A 20,219-nucleotide genomic window follows, 5' to 3' on the forward strand; every position below is an offset into this window, starting at 1 on the left:
GTTGTAGCTGATGCTAGGCGCTCTGCTAGCGTAAGACTCCGACTCATGAAGTACCAACACGGTCTCACGACGGTTCGTGAAATGGTCACGTTATTTTTAATCTATTGATTCGTGTACACGGACACAATTATCTCCTTTATTTCGTGTTGCTGAGAACGTAATGTATTCGTGCCGGTCAGCACGTAATGGAAAGCATCTATAAGGAGGTTGGGTTGGACACGAGACACGGTGTCTAGGGGACGCGCACAACAACGGGACGGTTGGGTTTAGGAAAAGAAGAACGGGGAAAGGACCTGTCACACGCCAGGACACGATCCTCGGTCTCCGGGGTGTACTTACAAACTTTCCAATCCATCGTTTTATGAGAGCATAACCTATATGTACTAGTGTAGACCTTTGGTATCATTTCGGGCATTATTAGTGGGGTCATTTACGAGATACAAACGTGGGTCCATTAGCCCCTGCGCTAAGCTATTCAGCTGCTAATGCTACTCTACGCTAACTCTCCCAATGTTAGACCCAGGTGAAAAAAGCTTCTGGGGGGGTGTTTGGCTCGAGGTCATGGTGCAAAGGACCCTAGGGTAAATTACTCCGAACCATCACTTTAACATTTAACCCCTTAACACTCCTGTAAAATTAGCAGCAACGCGCTATCCAAGGCATACCCATAGTAAATTGGAAGCTGTTCTTGAACCATTTGTTCTTTACATGCATGTTTATTGTTTCTTTGAAAGGTAACACTCTGAGGCTTCTTTCCCAACAGTTAGAATTAATGTAAGTGCTATTGGCTTTGAGTAATAGAAGTTTGAATATACTGGAAAATATTTTTTTTATGTCCGTCTGCATTTTTTTTTATAGCAAAATGCCTGTAGATGACTTTTGCTGGGACCTATTAGTCTGAAAACACAATGGGGCTATAGCATGAAGTCTTACACAGTCCCAGTTGAAATTTCATATCAATATCTCATAAAATGAATATTCTACACCCGTTTTTGTAAGGGGTATATGTCTAGGCCGTTCACAAACGGACATTTTAGTGACTCTAAAAAGGACCCTTGGTAATGATGGTCACATACCTAGACCAAAAAGACTGCTACCCATGAACATTTGACATTACAGTCATCATTCAGGGCTCTATTGAAAGGTTACATTAAGAGCTATCCTCTCTCATATCCAGAATCACTATCAGTATTTCTGACACAGAGTAACAGAAGCATAAACACAATCAATTGCAGTTTTCTAACTTTGTGTGTAAAAAAAGTCAAAACAAGTGGTAAGGTGGAAAAGTACTGTATAAAAAGGTAACAAAATATTTACAGCTGTTAACATATCTAAATAAACATATTTACAATTATGTATGTACAGGTTATCTGCTACATGCAACAAAGCACAAAGAACGTTTGAAGACACAAAAAGGACCCTTTCGTAAAAAATTTCAAATAAGTGCTATGGTGAAAAAGTAGTGCAAAAAAAGCATTACTATAAAACTATTTACATATTATCTAAATCCACATATTTAGAGGTTATTGGCAACATGCCAGACATTGTAAAAATCTCAAGTGACAAAGCACAAAGGACATTTGAAGACCCATAAAGGAACCGCTGGTAAAAATGGTCAACAAAGTAAAACAAGTGCTATGCTGAAAAAGTATTGCGAGTACTATTATATAACTTTTTACATACACATATCTATAAATTGCAGGAACCCAGCAAATCAAATCCATACTTCACTGTTAACCGTCAAGCCACTAAATAAACCTGTATGGAAAATGAGCACCTGTGCTGATGTGTTAAATTAGTTAATGATCATATGACATAAGACAGCACAATCTCTCCTTCTCTCTTTGCGCGCACACAGACACACACGGTCCGCATCTGGTGGTTGATGAACGCAGATATGTGCTGCAGGCACATTTTCAACAGCCACTGTACTAGTATTTACAATTACAGGTTACTGGCAACATGCCAGTCATTATAACAGTCACGGCCAGCGACAAAACACAAAGGAATATCGCAGGTGGAGCACTTCACTGGTGTCTTTGCATGACACTGCCTGCACTTAAGCCGACCAGCAGTGCTGTGCCCACTGATATACACTGGCCTGTGATGTGCTCCAATGGAGCAGGAGGTGGTTCGGTGTGGCTGTGGAGGAAGACCCCGCCTCTGCCAGCTCCACTGCAAAGCGTCTCTCTGAATGCCTTCTGATGCAGAGGTACCTCTCCTTTGCCAATTGCAAGGTCCTTCTGGAGGAGGAAGGCGTTCACAATTGCGATGTCCATGAAGTGGTAAAACAGAGTCTTGTACCACCGTTGGGTCTTTTGCAGGACTTTGTAATACCCTATGAGGGCATCTGAGTGGTCCACTCCACCCATGCACCTACAGTAGATGAACAGACAATATACAAAAACATTAATGTATACAGCACACAAATAACACTTCCAAGAGCATACATGAAAATGTAGTTGAATATATAGTACGTACCGGTTGTAGTCCTTCACCACTGGTGGAACTGAGACGTCCTTCAGCTGCCACTGCCCATCTGCACCTTTGATCCTCCTCTGCACTGTGTCCTCTGCGTGGGCCCTGTGGAGAGTTGAGCACAGAAAAACATCCCTTGTGTCTCGCCACTGAACAAAGAGCAAGGAGCCATTCCTGATCCAGCGTATGCTGCCAAGGGGAGATTTTGAGACCAGAATGTTGACCTTTGACCTTGGGAATCCGATTCTGTTTGTGCGGATGGTTCCGCGCCACCATCCTCTTAAGAAGGAGGTCACGCAAACAAGATTGGACTTGTATAAAAATTGTCCACAAAGACCTTATAGCCAGTGCCCAGCAACTGTACATCAATTAGCTCCATCACTGCCTCATAACTGAGTCCCTTACCACTGTTTCCCTGACACTTTCCCTCATAAACAAAAAGTCCCATGTATAACCGTTCCTGGAGTCTGCCAGAACAAAGAGTTTATAACCCCAGCGAACAGGCTTGTTTTTCATGTATTGTTTCAGACCAGTGCGGGGCTTTTGAAGCACCATTCGCTCATCAATGGCGATTTCCTGGCCAGGGTGATAGTTTCTTCTACAGGAGTCCCTCATCTCCTCGTAGAGCGGCTTTATCTTACCCAGGCGGTCGTAGGCTCCTGTGCCTCTCCTTTCATCATTAGCAGCATCCCCCACAGAGCTGCTGAGGTGAAGGGACTGGGAGATCCTGAGGAACTTTTTACCAGTCATTACCCGTCTCGGGAACGGCAAGCTATAAAGATGACCCCCACGCCAGTAATCAGTGAAAGAAAAGCATTTGACTACACCCATGTAAACAACTAAAGACATGAATGCAAACATGTCCTGCAATGTCAGATCAATCCACGGGATAGAGGGTGTTGAATGGTGTGTTGATCCACAGGTGTGTTGTTTTGAAGTATTGTCTTCAAAACAGAGTTGGTAAAAAATAGTTGAAACAACTGGAGGGCTGTGTACGAAGTGCACGTATGAGCTGGGGTCCTGGGACATTTCTGGGTCTGAAGGTGGGCTGTGGTGGTGTGATGTCTGGAACGTCAACATCATTCCACCTCTCTTCAGATGGGCTGGTTGATCTGGCTTGACTGCAGCCTCTCCCTTTTCCTCGTCCTCTACCTCTTTGTCTCCTGCTGTTCTGGGGAGTTGGAAGATGAGGCTCCTCACCTGATGAACTGTCCTGCTGCTCTACGCCTCTCCCTTTTCCACTACCTTGTCCTCTACCTCTTGGTCTCCTGCTGTTCTGTGGAAAAGGAAGCTCCTCACCTGATGAACTGTCCTGCTGCTCCAATCCATGTGGCCACTTGCTCACTGGTGCAGATGTAGCTGGCTCCCAATCCATATCTACATCACATTTCCTATAATGTGAAAATAAAGAAATAACAGTAATTACAACTAATGTTCTGAATGCGAAGCCACCAAAAAATATTAACAAATGTGTAGATATTACCATAGATATTTACATAAATACAATAACAGCTCCAAACTTGTAATGCAGTATTTACTCAAACGTTTTCTTTTGCAACACTTCTTGCAGTAAATGTGGAGCAACATAAATGTGTAACATTAGCTGTGGAGCTCTCAGCGAGAAGAGTAGAGAGCAGGGTTGCCTTTAGATGAGAGACAACTTTGTCTGGCTCATTTAGTGTTACGTTAGCATGATAGTTTGGTGAAATTAGCAAGCTAGGGTTAGCTTAGCGAACTGTCCATTCTCTAAATTAGTAAACATTTAAATCATCTAAACACTCTTCAACAGTCAAACTGAAGCAGACGGTGAGCTCCAGGTCACAGCCTGTCTAAATATACAGTAACGTTATATACGTAAAATACTCACTTGTCGAGAGTAATGTCTCCTCCCTGTAAAAACATGTCCTCTGCCACGGAGTCGATGCAAGACATTTCACTGTCTTTCTCAGACATTTCCTCCTCTGACTCGTCGCTTTCACGTGGCCGAGTACACTCTTCCACTGCCTCTTGGAGGGTATATCTTCTTGACTTGCTAATTTTCGCCATTCTCAACTTCTCGTTCGTTTAGGATGCAGAAAGTAGTGGGACGTATTTTTGCCGGTGTTTGCACTAGACAGATCATTCCTTTGTTTAGGATTGTAAATACCCGCGAAAGCATCAGTTCCCCATATTGAAAAGTTGATTGGCTATGCAAAACGTCAGTCATCGGCACAACCAGTTGCAATTGGCACAAAATAAAAAGGCGTACACCTTCTTTCACCGCAGGCCCTCGTTGGCTATTCTAGGCTGTAGACGAGGCCAGGAAGGTCCTATTGGTTCAAGTGAGGTGTCAATCGAAAGGTCAGAGTGCAGGGGCCATTTTGATATCAGATACCGGCAAGGAAATATATGCAAACAAGATTTACTCCAGGAAATACAGTAAAATATTAAATAACTGCCGCGAAATTTGAAATTTAAAAACAGCTGTCCGTGGATATATTTTAATGTCATAATATGTTTGGACTAAATAGTTTACTGGATTTGATAGTCTGGACCTTTGTCAATGTAACAAGACCGTTTTTGTCAGAATATTACGGATCTGTGGATTACAATGAGGCTTCAAAGGTGAGTTACCTCAATTTTGTAGTTGTTTGTTACTCAGACAGAGGGGATGCTTGTACCTGCTGTTGTTATCGTGTCTTGGAATAGATTGTATCAGTGAAATCACAAGAGTTTTAGCTTTCTAAAGATGTGTGGCATGAGTAACTACTTAAATATAGGAGCTGTATACATAGCATCACGTGTTAAAAAGACGCCGACGGCCCGTGGGCGGGCCGTCGGAACGTTAAGGGGTTAAACAGACAGACCCACCCACACACACACAGACAGACAGACCCACACACAGACAGACAGATCCACAGACAGACAGACAGACAGACAAACACTATACAAGTACAAATGCATTATCTTATCCTCAGCCAGGCAGAAGCTTTCTGTACCACTTCTTCTTTGGATTTTGCATTATCTGGCTCTGAAGATCTACCAGCTGGGACCTCATGGTGCTCTCGGTCCTCTCCCACTCCTGCTCTTTTTCCTGCTGAGTCAGCTTCAGGCTTTCTGTGGCCTGAAGGAGGGATGCCTTGTCCTCCTTACACTGGTTGAGATGACTCTTTAACTGATGTTCACACTTTTTCGCAAGAGCAGCCATGAGGTTCTTATTGCTTTTGTCCTGCATCTCCAGCTGGGCTCTATGGGAAGGCTGGGATCTTTCCAGCATCTCCTTTGCCTCCTCTGCCTGTTTTCGGAGAGCTTCCTCCATCTTGCTCAATTTATCTTTTAGCTCCTGAGTTTGAGCCCTCTCAGTCTCCAGATCGCTCTCCAACATCACGTTGGTGGTCTTACCTACCGCGAGCATCTGTCTCTCTTTACTAAGTTCCGTCTTCAGAGTCTCCACATTAGTTTTAAGGGCCTCCTTCTCTCCCTTTATCTGCTCCAATTCGACTTTCAGGTCTTCAGTATTGAAGTACTGCAGGTCCAGATCTTTCTGGGCTTTTCGGAGCCTGTTACTGATTTTTCCCAGCTGGGTTTTCAGATACTCTTCTGTTTCCCTGGGTGGGGAGTGGACATGTTCAGCCAGAGACTCATCCAGCTGGGCTCTATGAGAAGCCTGGGATCTTTCCAGCACCTCCTTGTCCTGTTTTTGGAGATCTTCCTCCATCCATCTTGCTCAATTTATCCTTTAGCTCCTGAGCTAGAGCCCTCTCCATATCCAGATAGCTCTCCAACTCTAACTCTACGTTGGTCTTAGCTACTGCGAGTGTCTGTCATTCCTTACAAAGTTCCATCTTCTGAGTCTCCACATTGTTTTTAAGGGCCTCCTTCTCTCCCTTTATCTGCTCCAATTCGACTTTCAGGTCTTCAGTAATGAAGTACTGCAAGTCGAGATCTTTTTGGGCTTTTCGAAGCCTGTTGCTGATTTTTCCCAGCTGGGATTTCAGATACTCTGTTTCCCTGGGTGGGGAGGGGACACGTTCAGCCAGCTGAACTTTCAAGTCACACATCTCCCTCTGCATCAGCTTTTTGTCAAGTGCTGCCCTCTCTCTGTTGTTGGAGCTGATCGAGGACCAGCAAGTCCTCTCGGATGATCAGCTGAACTCTTCCCTCAGATTCACTCTGGGTGAGCCTGGCCTCGCTGTCCTTCAGTTCACACCGTACTTGTTCTTCAAGTGAACTGAGATAGAAATTCATTTGCGGTTCAATCTTTCCGGAGTTGAATTCCATGTTTTCCAACTTTGTATTCTGCTGGTCCAGTGTCTTTTCTCCTGTAGCAACGTGCACCTTTGGATTGTCACAGTCAAATGACTCTCTGATACAAACTGCAGCTGTCTGGGTGAATTTGTGTCAGAACTAAAGTTGGGTCCCAGTATTCATAGTGTGTCGTTATGACAACAACAACATGTATTCTTACGTTTTCAATCCAAATGGTTATTGATTCTATTCCATTATATCTTTGATTCTGTTGTTGCTATGGGATACCAGTTTGTTTATGTTTGAATATACAGTATGAATGGAATGATTTCAGATGATTCCTAAAATATGGCAAAGAAAGAACACTTTATGAAATATGGAAAGGAAAAAGATGGATGTCTTTGCACAAGAGCAGTACACACAAGTATGCGCCAGTTGGGACGCCATTTTCTCTAACTCCAATAACCACGTGCACTCAGCAACTACCTATTATTGTAGATGTGCATTTACCACAATAAAACTTTTTTTTAAACTTTTATTCAAACTGTCCAATACTTTTTATGTTGGATTTGAAAAGCCGTTTAGCCCCTGCTCATGTTTATCTTGTACATGCTAAAAGTTGTCATAAAGGAAGCAAAATATGAAGCTATCTCTATCCCTCGCTGCTGCAACAGTGAGGATTTCCCCATTGTGGGAATAAAGGTCTTTTCTCACGGGGAGCGAGACTTCGCCTGCGTAGTGGCGTGGATCCGCGGGATCTTGCTCCTCATGTGAAGGACAATTCACGAACATGTCATGTCACTGACTGCTATTTCTGTTCTGTTGTATATGTTACAGGGTTAGATATGTAAATATGTACATACAGTATATAAATAGATTATCTAATGATGTTTTACAGTATCTTTTGTTAGACCTTTTCTTTGATCATAATTACTGATAAAATAAGACACATGCTATTCTATTTGTCTTACTATATCGCTAATTGTGATCGACCAAAAGGTCAAACAAATGATAGAATTATGTTATGCAGTTTTACAGTTTTTCCTCTATTTGCCACACAAGCCATTCACATAAGAGGTTTCAGTGTAGTGTCTTTCACTGCCACCCTGCCAAGACCTTTCGCCACCCCTTTGCCCCCACCATGTCAAATTTTCTAGATCCACCACTGGCAAGGCTGATGTTGGTGACCAGCGGTTCCCATAAATCTCTCGTCAAGTAGATTTGAAGTTAAAAGTCAAACTCGTCTGTTATCTGCTGCACACCTGGTAGACAGGTGCTCAGGAAAATGAAACCATGTGAGAGAAAAGGTGGAATTCCTGCAAACTGTTAGCAACACGTTTATGAGAGGATCAACGTTTTAGTCATGGACCTTCAACTGAAGACAAACATGACAATATCACACACATCTGAGATGCAATTATAACAAAATCTGTAGAACACAAATAAAAAGATCAAGAAGATTACATGTCCTATAAAATACAGTAAATAAATGATTAATCACTTGATTCTATCAGTTGTTGATGTGGTCATTGTGTCAGCTGAGATTCCGTTATACAGCTTGTAGATTTAAAGCTGTCTTGTTTCTGCAGGAATTCAACCTTTTTTTCCACAAGTAATACAACAGTTTTTCATTACTAAAAACAATGTGACATTAAGTATAGGCTACATTCTATATCTGTTTCTTTTAAGGTTTGTTGCAGTAATGTGTGATGATAACAGATATGTAAAGTGTTGCCCAGAAGATTGTTTTTTCATGTTGTGCGTTTACATCTTTTATTTTTTCATAATAACACACAGGGAAAATATTAGATTGGGAGTGGCTACATGCTAACACAAAAACGTGTAGGCCTATTAATGTATGTTTAGCCACATCAGCAGCACAGCTCTATGGAATGGAAAATGTTTCAGTCTACACTCAAATATCTCAACACCTGTTGGGACAGAGGGCTAGATTTATCAAGCAGTTTGCGCCTGTTTCCAGGCGCTAATTGGTCACAAAAACGGACGTAACCGATGCGGGCTATTTACAAACAGGGCACACTTGGGTAAAATGGCAGATTGTCTGCCACATGAGCGAGAAGAGACAAGTTGCGCTTTCATTATGCGTTTGTGGGAGGGTCGTGGGGAAAGTGGGAGTTCCACCCAAAAAGGTGGGAGGATAAGCGCAAAGTGCCCCTAATTATATATTCCGTGGTATTTACAAAGACTGTCAGTAAGAGCGCGCCTCTATTCTGCGGGGGAAATTCTCCGCCTCTTAAAAGCAGGTGTAAACCAGCCGCAGTCGAGTTTCCTCGTAGAACTTTATATGCCGCTGGTGAAATGGCAACAGTAATTTGAGCAAGACGAAGACATAGGCGAGGCTGAAAATATTTTTAACACAAGAATCACGCTTTGTCAGCGAACACAACATCATTTAGCGTTACAGATCAAGCAGCCATGCAATATTAGAGTTACTGGAAGAAATCAAAGATGAAATTGAATCTCCCACTCAGCGTTCACATCCCATTCCAGCAGTTGTTAAACTCCTCGCTACATTACAAATATTGGCATCAGGATCATTTCAAACAGTCATAGCTTCAGCAGTGGGAATATGGCAGTCTGCACTCAGCCGTATCATAGCACCAGTACCGCTTTGCTACAGCGCAATTTACGGTCTAGTGGGCGGAGAAAGACGCTGATTGCCTGATGGGTGTCAGGGTTGATAAATACTACGCAAAATGTGGAAGCATAGCGTGCGCTATTACCGAACTCGCATAAATGGACGCAGCGCAAACTGCGCTAGTGTTAGTAAATCTAGCCCAGAGTGTCATGACATTTAGTTTAGACATTTATGTGAAGTTTGCGCATATTTTCACACAGCAGAATTTAGATTTTATAACAACAAAGAAAGTAAGAAAACTCCCAGATGTCTGCAGTCTATTGCATTGCATTTGTCCGTGCTGTGAGACAGATTCCTCCTCTCTTGCTCTTTCTTAAGTTGATTCACTTTTTCCTCCATTAAAGTTTTTTGGTGGAGTTGTACTTATCTGAATCAGTCGAGGGATGAAGAGTATTGTATTTGTGACGCCAGAGAATTAATCCCTATAACTTTGGTGATCCTCTTGTCTTTTTCTCCACTGCAGGTCGAAACTTTTAAATGATCTTGTGAAATATTTCAAGATGCCTTTTCTTCTAGCATTATCAATCTGCTTGTGTAAGGACTCTTCTCACCGGTGTCATTACAGGTGTGGACTCACAGCATGAGCACATGTGGCGCTGGACTATGGATGGGAAAATCCAACAGAAGAAACTTGAAGCTGATAAACGATCCTGAGGAGGTGACAGAGATAGAGCAGTGTTTAGTTACAGATTACACATTCAAAATAAAACCTCATATCTTCAACAGAACAAAAGCTGAACACTAGATGGAGTCAGAGAATAACTGCTCTCTTTGCTCTGTCGCTTCAGCTAACCTCTTCTTCATCTCTGTCAACCTCAAGCATTTGTTTTTCTTGGTTACTAAATTATTTTTGTTTATCTTCATATCACTCCTCTGCAGGTTTGCGGGTCTGTCCCTCTGTAGGTTTGTTACGGTTTTATTGCTGATGATACTGTATGTCCTGGTACCATTGATTTGTCCATTATTATTATTGTCCTTCTAAAAAACAAAATGTCCTGCAGCTAAATTACTCTAAATTGTACATAATTATAAGAACCATTATAGCCCTTCAGCCTCCGCAGCATTAACACTCTCTCTTCTGGTCTGGCTGACTTATCAAATAATGTTGTTTTTATTGGCCTTTAATTTACGTGTACTTTGTTACTTAGAGTGGTTCTCTCACATGCACCCAAGATGAGGTTATTCCTTTCATTTTAAGATCTAGATAAGTTTTTTATATCCTCTAGACTCCACTACTGCAATAAACTTTATGATAGTATCAGCAGATAAAACGCCCAGTCTTACTTAAAAAAAACGCTGCTGCCTGCTTACTAAACAAAGCTACCACATCACTCCAGTCCTTGCTGTTCTTTACTGGCGGTTAACTGTTAGTTTCAGGATTTATTTTAGGATGTGCTTTTCTTTTTGCATCGTTTCTATATTTGCAGCGCATTTGTGTATTTGGTTGTGTTGTGTGTATTTGCAGCACGTTTGCTAAATGCTGTGCATGTGTTGTCAAATTAATGAAGATGTTTTCTTAATCTGCTTGTTTTTTGTCTTATTTGCGTGTGTTTGATTAAGCTGCAGTGTGTTTGCCCCTGTCGTCCACCGTAGATATATACATTTTGAAGAAGTAATTGTAATTAAATAGATATTAAGGATTGACTGAAATGACTTTCGCACAGCGAGAACTCGCAATAACATCTCAGATCAGATGACTTGGAGCCAGTATGTTATTCGCAGGTATACGCAGTATACCCACTAACAAATCTCCAGGATTTCCATATACCCACTTAAAATAACTATTTTGAATGCCATCTGTGTTTTCCTTATCATAGAATAAATAAAGGTATTCCCACCATAAATGAGTTCATAAAAGTGTATCAGAATGCAGGATTTTAGTCTCTGACGCTCAAAATAACCCTGGGGGAGGACACCCAGACCACAGACAGCGTGGGAGGTTGAGAGCAGAGTGCGGCAGCGACACAGGAGGGAGGAGACGTGATTGGCCGGAGGGGAGCTCAAAGACAGCCAATGAGAGGGGAGAGAGTGGGGCGGGCCTTTCTGTTTGAGGTACCTGTCTGTTTATTAAGGGGCTTTTGATTATCAATTAATCGTTAGTCATTTTTCATGCACAAATAACGTTTTTCAAGTTTCTAAAATGTGAGGATTCATAGCTTTTCTGTGTCTTCTGTGACAGTAAATCTTTGGGTTTACGACTGTTTTTGAGAAAGATATACAAGCATTCATCACCATTTTCTGACATTTTAAAGGACCAAACGATTTATCCAGAAAATAATCGGCAGATTAATCAATTCTTAATATAACGATTTTGCAGCCCTGATTCAATCATCATTGAAGTAACATAATCTGCTTATAATTACCTCTATTGCTCACTAATTAGACACATTAGTGTTGGTTGTACAGGGAGTGTTCTACTACAACTTTGTATTGTCTGGGTGCAGGCTGTTTCAGGCTATATTTAGCATACAAACTTTAGATTATCGATTAAAGTATTTTTTCAAGCAGAGATACCGTTTTTCAAGCTTCTAAAATGTGAGGATTTACAGCTTTTCTGTGTCTTATGCAGGGTTCGAATTACGTGGGAGCCAGTGGAAGCTGAGCTCCCATAGAGAGAGGATGAGCTCCCATGAAAGCAGTAAAATCAAACACCTGTTGGGGGTCTCTAAAAATCATCAGCACCATTATTTAAATCACAAATAAAGCACTTTTCCCAAACACACGGAGCTCTGAAGCAGATCTGTGCGTTGCTTAGTGTCTACTCTCGCTGTAAAAATAGAGATAAGCAGCGCTCCTTCCGTCCGTGGTCTGTGCAGCTTCAGGTTTATAATGGACACGCTCTGCTGTCGACATGCTGTGGCAGATGTGAAGCGTTTGTGCTCCGTGTATTTCTGCCGTAGTTTCGGTTTTCCACCTCCGATGTAGAGCAGCGTACAGCCACTTCCCTAAACTGTCTCATTCAGAGACCAGAGTCTCAAACGGGGCTCTGTGTCTGTCAGGAGGTCTGAGATCTACCGTATCAGCAGAGCAATCATGTAATGCACAGCAGACTATGGTGCAGGTGGATTATTTTCTGAAATATAGTGACTTTATTCTTGTAATAGCCTGTTATAACTTTATTTTTCTCAAAATATCACGACTCCTCCAAATCTCAGAGAACACAGATGGGATTAGTTATATTTTGAATCTGCACAGTTTTGGACATGAGCAGAAATCTTGCTCAAACTTAATATATTACAGTCTAGGGGTTTATTCATTCATTCAAATTAATTAATGTATCATTGAGGTGAATAATTGTCATATGCACATTTAAGGAGGTTACTTCCTCAACAAAAGATGCAAAAGAGGAGGGAGAGTAAATTATGCCTAGGATACATGTGTGCTGACTCAGATATAATTAGAAAAGTTGATCCAAAGGAGAATAAATAGATGAAAGCCATACAGAATGCCTTAGAGCCTTATTGCAATATATTCCAATATGTTTTTATATTTGGATTGTAATCTACATAATTTACATAAAGATATTTCCAGCATACATTGATTCAGAAAAAGGTAAAGATAGGTGCATAAAAATTCACCAGAATGCAGGAAATGAAGTGTTTAATCATACCTCCCAACATTTGGTTTTCAAAATCCGGGAGATTTGTGCGGTGGCATGGCAGTGTGACCGGGAGGGGGGAGGGGGGAATGAAATCACCCGTTTGCCCTTAATAATTAATAGCCGGGACACCCGTTATGTGCTTCTTCTGCACAATGGTGCTGCTGTGTTTTAATGTGCTGGGTAGTGTCATTTTCTCCGCCGTGCGCTACATTAAAATCAATGCGACACACCTTACAAAAAGCGTGGAGGTTGTCGATATGACTAGGTAAGATGCATGTAAATTGTTGCGCCCAACACTCTTGAAATTTACGGCTATATTTCTATTTTTTTGCGGGAACACCACCTTCTGCCATTTTCATCTGCTCGCTTTCGGGTCTGAACTTTCCGTGAAGTTTGCGCAGAGATCAACTGCGCAGCTGGGTTACAGGTTGCCAGGTTGAGGTGACAAACGGATTGAAAAATGTATATGGTGTGTGGATTGTGTGAAAAGGATTCCATACAAGATCTGAAAAAATGGTTAACATTAGACAAACATATTGGTCTGATTATTTATAGAGTTTCCCGGGAGAAATAACAAACCGGGAGGGGTCCGGGAGATAGGGCTAAAAAAACGGGAGAAACCCGGGAAAAACGGGAGTGTTGGCAGCTATGGTTTAATGCTCAAAATTTGATGCTCATACACAACTTATTTATTTTTTAAAGAGACCCCCACAAAGATGAAATCATAATTCGAAACCTGGTCTTATGTGACAGTAAACCGGTGGTGTAGTCTACATGATACGCAGGTATACGCCGTATAACCACTAGGAAAGGTCAAGAATTTCCATATACCCACTTACAAAATATCTGAGTATACGTAATGATGATTGTTTAGTGAGAGAACTTTTACAATTTCACTCATAAATTCACCGTCTGTGTTGCGAGTCACTTAGTAACAACAACACAGTTGCTTGGCGTTAATGTGAATCGATATAGACGATAGGAGATATAAAACGAAAGCAAACTCAAACCTACACTCTTTCAGTGTTTTCGTAAGCCGGCCCATGAAGCTACTGCCGCTTCAGGTGACACTGCAGCAGACGTTAATGTACAGAAAATATAGAAAATGAGCCAGATGAGGCTGATGCTATACGCGGTAACAATACAAAATATGCATCGGGTGTCGCTCTAGTAGGGCTGGGCGATATGGAGAAAATCAGATATCACGATATACTTGACAGATTTTCTGAGAAAATTGAGTTAGTATGTGCTTGTTCTTATCAACGTGATTGTCAGTATATCACGATATCTCAATATGATTTCATCACGATATGATTCCATTGAAAGACGATAAATTATCATATTGACTTATTGCCCAGCCCTACGCTCTGGGACTTGTTGCTCTGGGATGGGCAAGTATGAAGCTGGGAGGGACAAATCACAGTACACTCACAACAAAAAACTAGACTACACCGCTGCAATAAAGATAATGGATCAGTGACTAGAAATAGTAGTTGTATTAGTTCATGGCATAGCAGGGCACTGCAGGGCGTTACAGGTTGAGCAGGACACTGGAGGGGCTGTAAATCGGGAAGAGAGGACCGTGAGTTTGCAGTGTGTTGAGCGATTGTTGCCGTAATTCTAAGCCAGTAAAGTGTGTTCAGTCTGGTGGAAAAGGACGGCAAGGTAGTGGTATTTTTAGCATTTCCTATCGTAATTCTAAGCCAAGGAAGTGTGTCTGTTTGGCGTATGGAGAGAACGGTAAGTGTTTTAACGTAAGTGTTCCGTTTGGGACAACACTAACCATCTAAAGTGGGCACTACGGCAGTAAGTAGTCAGTGCACATTAGCAGTATACTGACAGAAGTGTGCGGTTTGAGACAAACGTCTCGCAACATTCTTGTGGATGCTCCGGTCTCAGCCTGGCAACCAACGTGAACTTAGAGTCTGGGGAGGAAGGGGCGGGGGAGACGACTCTCTCCAGTATTTTGAATTTTTACTGCAGTAACTATTTTGAACACTAGCTGTCAGTATTACATATTGCACTTTTAAACAAGGACCCTCTAAGGGTTCGGGTTGGTAAGTTGATGTACCCCAAAAAAAATTATCCACTGAAATATAGAAGTTTCTTTCGCTATGCAAAGTCTATGGGAAAAGTCTTTCTGGGCCAGAGGGGTGCAGTTCCACTGTTGGCCTCTAAGCCCATGGTTGTTTTAAGATCCTGTTTATAAGTACATGGTTATTTTTCACAAACGGAGACATTTCCCTTTGTTTGTACCCTTCGTTTACACGCAAATGGAGAATTCGCCTCTGAAACCGAGTCTTTCTAAAAACTCCGGCCAGAGTGGAGATTATTGAAATCTTCGTTTGCACGTTTGCATGTAAACTGAGACAAACGGAGGTTTAGGCAGCCGAGAGAGAGAAAGAGTAAGTAATTTGTTGCCTTCGTTGCTATTTTCGGGATTCTGATTGGCTAACGTGGGCTTGAGCTTCTCGTTACACTGCCACCTACAGGTTTGGCATGCTCTTGACTCCATTTACGGCATATATACGTATATGGTACGTGTAAACAAACACTTTTCTGAAAACTGACAGCTGTGCACGATGTTATTTTTGAAAACGGAGAGGTTGAAATGTCTGTTTAGGAAAATAGCCGGCCACGTGTAAACGTAGCATAAGACATGGCACTGTTCCTGGGGGCTTGGCTTACGATCTCAAATTACCAGTTTTAAAACATGACCACCAAACAGAAAAAATTCTTTAACAGTCTTAAGGTCACATAGAATAGTTTTAGTCAGTTTTTGTATATACTTTTGGCTTTTTTGAAGGGATACACACAATTACAGAGGCCCTTTGTCTGATGTAAATGAGCGGCAAAAAAACACACCCAAAGAACACCAATTTCAAAACGGCTGTTATAAATATTTCAACACATCTGTGTAACATTAACGTTAATGTTAACTCATCTGGTTCTAGACAGCACACATTTATAACGTTAACTTTTCAAGCCATAACGTAAACTAACACCTGCTCATTGCGTGGGGACCCAAATAAAAAGGAATCTAGAGTCAAATGAACAGATTTTATTAACAAATAAATGAAAATAAATAAAGCATGAATAAAAGTAATATAACTTAACGTTAAATAAAATTAAGTTGAATGGCTGGCTGTCCATCCTCTCTGCCCGGCTTGTCCTGGTCTCTCCCTATGAAAGGCAAAATAATGTTTTACGGTAACGTTAAATCTGTATTGAAAAACACTTCACTCAACATGTAACTAACTTTTAAAATAATAACTGTTAACAGCAATATTACATAAATATAAATTTGAACAACAGTAAACTGTTATAGCTTAATTACAAAATTGCTAGCAAATTCTAAATTTTGATTCATGTCTTCTTTTGGTAGATGTCAGTTTCAAAGTATTCGAAAGAAAATCTTCAATTAGCATTAGTAGAAATTAACGCAGCGGGGAGCATCAGGAAGGTCTCAGTGAGGTATGGCATCCCCAAATCAACTCTTTCTGACCACAAATTAGCAAAGTTTGAGTGTGGTGAAAAAAACCCAAATAAGGCCATTACCACGAAGGAGGAAGAGGCCCTGGTGTCCTACATCGTCTGGATGGCAGACTACAGCTTTCCGCTCACCAGGAGCATTATGAAATGCCTGGCCCTTGCCATTCCTAAAAGAAAGTAGCCCTAAAAAGACTCTGGTGAACCTGGACAAGGGATTCAGCAACAACTGGTGGTCCCTCTTTAAAGGTCCAATATGTAATTTACATTTACTGTAATAAATTTAAAAAAATGACAATTAAGGAAACATGCTAGAGTACCCAAGTTGGTTACTCGCAATAATAAATTGAGACACAGCCAGTAAAGTTATCCCGCCATGCTAACCCTGCTAACTGCTAACGTTATCGGAGGACCAGGCAAGCGGGCCACGGCTGTTGTAGCCTGTGTAGCTTGTTCAGCAGCCGTAGCCGACAACGGTGAGTTATTTTAAGCCAAGAGAGGGGCTGTAAATTGGGAAGAGAGGACCGTGAGTTTGCAGTTTGTTTAGCGATTGTTGCCGTAATTCTAAGCCAATAGTGTGTAAGTGTGTATTTCTGTCGAGTGGAAAAGGACGGCAAGGTAGTGGTATTTTCAGCGGTTCCTAACATAATTCTAAGCCGAGGAAGTGTCTGTCTGCAGTGTGGAGAGAACGGCGAGGTTGTGGAGTGTTTAGCTGTCCCTACTGTAATTCTAAGCCGGAAAAGTGTGTCTGTCAGTTGGGTACAGAGCTCTGTGTGAGCACGGGCTTTTATGACTGTCAATATAGCCAGCATCTAACGTTAGCTACTCCGCTGTGCTGTGGAGTAATGTCAGGCTATGTGAGACAAGCGTCTAGCAGCATTGTTGAGGATGCTCCGGTCTCAGCCTGGTAACCTCCGTGATCTTCGAGTCTGGGGAGGAGGGGCGGGGGAGACGACTCTCTCCAGTATTTTGAATTTGTACAGTATGCAGTAACTATTTTAAACACTAGCTATTGCGGCCAGCGGCCCGATGTCTGCTCCATCGCTGCTCCAGAGGAAGGTGAGTCCTCTGCTCCACCCATCAACTTCTCCGCTACTCAAGAGCCAGGTGCCACCTCTGCTCTGCCAAGCAGCTCCACCGCTGCCCCAGAGGCAACAGTAATACCAAGTTGAAGGTACAATATGTAACATTTCTGCATTAAAATGTCTAAAAAAGACCATACCTATGTTATATATATTTTTTTGAGTTGTGTAGTTACACTATCCCAAATGTTTCCACCAAATGTCAAACCCAGAGAAATCTGAGAAATTTTATTTCTGACACAGGACGTTTCCTTTAGCTGTCTGTCAGTGGCGTAATATAACCTTTCACCCTCTAGTTCACGTGTCAAACTCAAGGCCAAATCTGGCCCCTCGCAGATTTTGATCGGCCCGCACATCAATTTAGGTTCTCAATAAATTTTGGCCCGCCTAAGTTTTTGTCACTTTTGCAGATGCTTTTTTCAACCTTTTTGCCACTGTTTCAGACTTTCTTTTTGGCCGCTTTTTTCTATGCTTTTTTCCACCCGTTGTTTTGGTCGCTTTTGCGATCTTTTTTTGGCGATTCTTTTCTATGATGGCTAAGAAACTTTTTTTCTGACTTTTTTGGGGCTTTATGTCGACCAAACTGTAAGTGAGAAGACTATATAAGACATGCAATAATACAGTCACAGATATTTGACTTTTTCTCTTAAATACAGGGTGGCCGCAGGTCCTTAAAAGTATTAAATTGTCTTAAATTCAGATTGGATGGGTCTTAAATATGTTTGTGTCATGTCACCGTGAAAATGCAATGCAATCTGTTCTGCTTGGTCAAATATTTTTTTGCTATGCGCTGCGTTGTCACCAAGACCCACCCTTCAATAGCATTTATTGGCCAGGCGTCCATGCTTATGCAATGATTAAAAAAAAAAACTTGTTTATATATATATATATATATGATAGTTCACCTAAAGAATAAAAAAAGGAGCCCAAAACAACAGTCTGCTCAAAATTAAATGATAAATTAAAAATGTAATAACAATAACTTATTTCACCAGTAAATTCCTGTTAAACGACAAAAACAACCACTGGATGGGAAAAATGTATTTTACAATAACTTTGAATGTTTCTCAACAGCAGCTATAGACTGTTGTTGGAATCCTCTCCAGTGAAATACAGACACACTTTTACACCGTTTAGCTGTCAGCATTTTTACCGTGTTTACTCCAGCTGCTAGCTAACGTTAGGCTAACGTTACCTGCTGTCGAGTGTAGTGTTACCGTAACTAGCGTTCCGTGTGGCGATGTTTCAGTTGACTCTAAATGTCCGTTTTCGGAGCATCAGAGAGAAGCAGAGGCATCTAAATAAGGCACCGAAATCCGAGTTGCTATTCGGTCCGGTAGATAACGGTCGTTAAGGCACTGGTGCCATATTAGCATCGGGTCTGCGACAACTTTGCAGGTATGAGAACTAGTGAACAAATTAATAAACATATTTAGACGTCTTCACATTCCTCGACTACTTTCTTCCCACATAAAGTTATTTTATTTTGAGAGCTTCAGTTCTGGTCTGCAGAGCAGCTTAGTCGGTAGCAGCCGTCCTGGTCTTATACCAGTTCAAAGTTTCATTCATTCTCATATCCTCAGGCAGCAGTCCCTGAATAGATTCATGACACCTTTTACATTCATACAGCAGTCTTAGTAATTCATTTGCACCTTCATTAATACTGGCAACATCAGCACCCTCTTTCATCAGTGTTTTTATTTCGTTCATTTTCCATGTACTACCATGAATTTAACAACCTGATCTCACAGAATTCCGTGAAATGAACACGGCCCCTTAACTCAAAATCTGTGGCAGTTTCACGGAAAAGCAAAAAATCCTGTGATGGGCCCACGGAAGAATTCGGTGAAATGAACACGGATCACCGAAAAACATGGAAACAACGGGACGGTTGGGTTCAGGAAAAGGTCGTGGGTGGGCTTTTCCATGGTGGACACACAGAATTTTCACCCATTCCGATATGAATTAAACTTAAAAATAAACATACAATGTATAAGGTGGAGATAAATAATAAAAATAACTAAAATGGTATTGGTGTCATACTGTTCAGAGAGGCAGCCACTGTGCCGATGGGTCAGTACAGTATATTTCAATGGTTCACAATATTGTTCAACCCTACAAATAAAGACTTTTCACATGGTTGTTAGACCGAAGGCTAAAAACCCCAAGTAATGTCTCAGGCTTCAGTATCTGTACTGAAAATCATACCAATACGCTCATTTGAAATGTGTTATCCCCACATTTAGCTTAATTAGCATTTAGCCTTTACGGAGCCTTTAAAATAATTCAGGGTTATCCTTGACTTTGAAGGAACATAGGGTTACTGTACGTACACACCGCCGCCAACTTGAGCTGCAAAGAAGCTCTGGCTGCCCTGGCGTGTCCGTTTATATTTTGGCTCCCATGTTAACAGGTTAGAGCTTACACACTGCCTGCATCTCAAAAAACGCATGCCTGCTAAAAATAGAAGTTTCCAGGCTAAATATAATAGGAAAAGATGTTTATATGTCGTTTAGACACGAATACATATTAATAAATGACATGTCTCTAGGTTTTGATATAAATGCAGATATGAATGTAATTAAAAAAATATTGCACAACGGAAATATTCTGTAGCCTATTTTGCCGTCAATACTGCCTACGTCTTTGCTGTAATCAAATTAGTATATATTTATGTTTAACA

The 20,219-nt window shown here is 41.4% G+C and overlaps 1 protein-coding gene across 1 annotated transcript; it reads right to left on the reverse strand.

The window, feature by feature from the left end:
- Window positions 1-3,424: 3,424 nt before the first annotated feature.
- On the reverse strand, window positions 3,425-5,318 carry LOC120567704. Its single transcript, XM_039814673.1, has 2 exons — window positions 4,346-5,318; window positions 3,425-3,869 (listed from the first exon to the last, which is right to left on the reverse strand). Exons 1-2 carry the CDS (start codon window positions 4,522-4,524, stop codon window positions 3,425-3,427), a joined length of 624 nt encoding a protein of 207 aa, XP_039670607.1. The 5' UTR covers window positions 4,525-5,318.
- Between the last annotated feature and the right edge of the window lie 14,901 nt (window positions 5,319-20,219).

This window comes from Perca fluviatilis, chromosome 11 (genome assembly GCF_010015445.1).
Source record: "Perca fluviatilis chromosome 11, GENO_Pfluv_1.0, whole genome shotgun sequence".
Taxonomy (NCBI): Eukaryota; Metazoa; Chordata; class Actinopteri; order Perciformes; family Percidae; genus Perca; species Perca fluviatilis.

Bases quoted from the DNA above. Each gene is read 5' to 3' on its own strand.
- LOC120567704 (XM_039814673.1), bottom strand. From the start codon at position 4,524: ATGGCGAAAATTAGCAAGTCAAGAAGATATACCCTCCAAGAGGCAGTG. The intron at 3,870-4,345 runs GTGAGTATTTTA...TTCACATTATAG, and splicing joins GGAGACATTACTCTCGACAA to GAAATGTGATGTAGATATGG.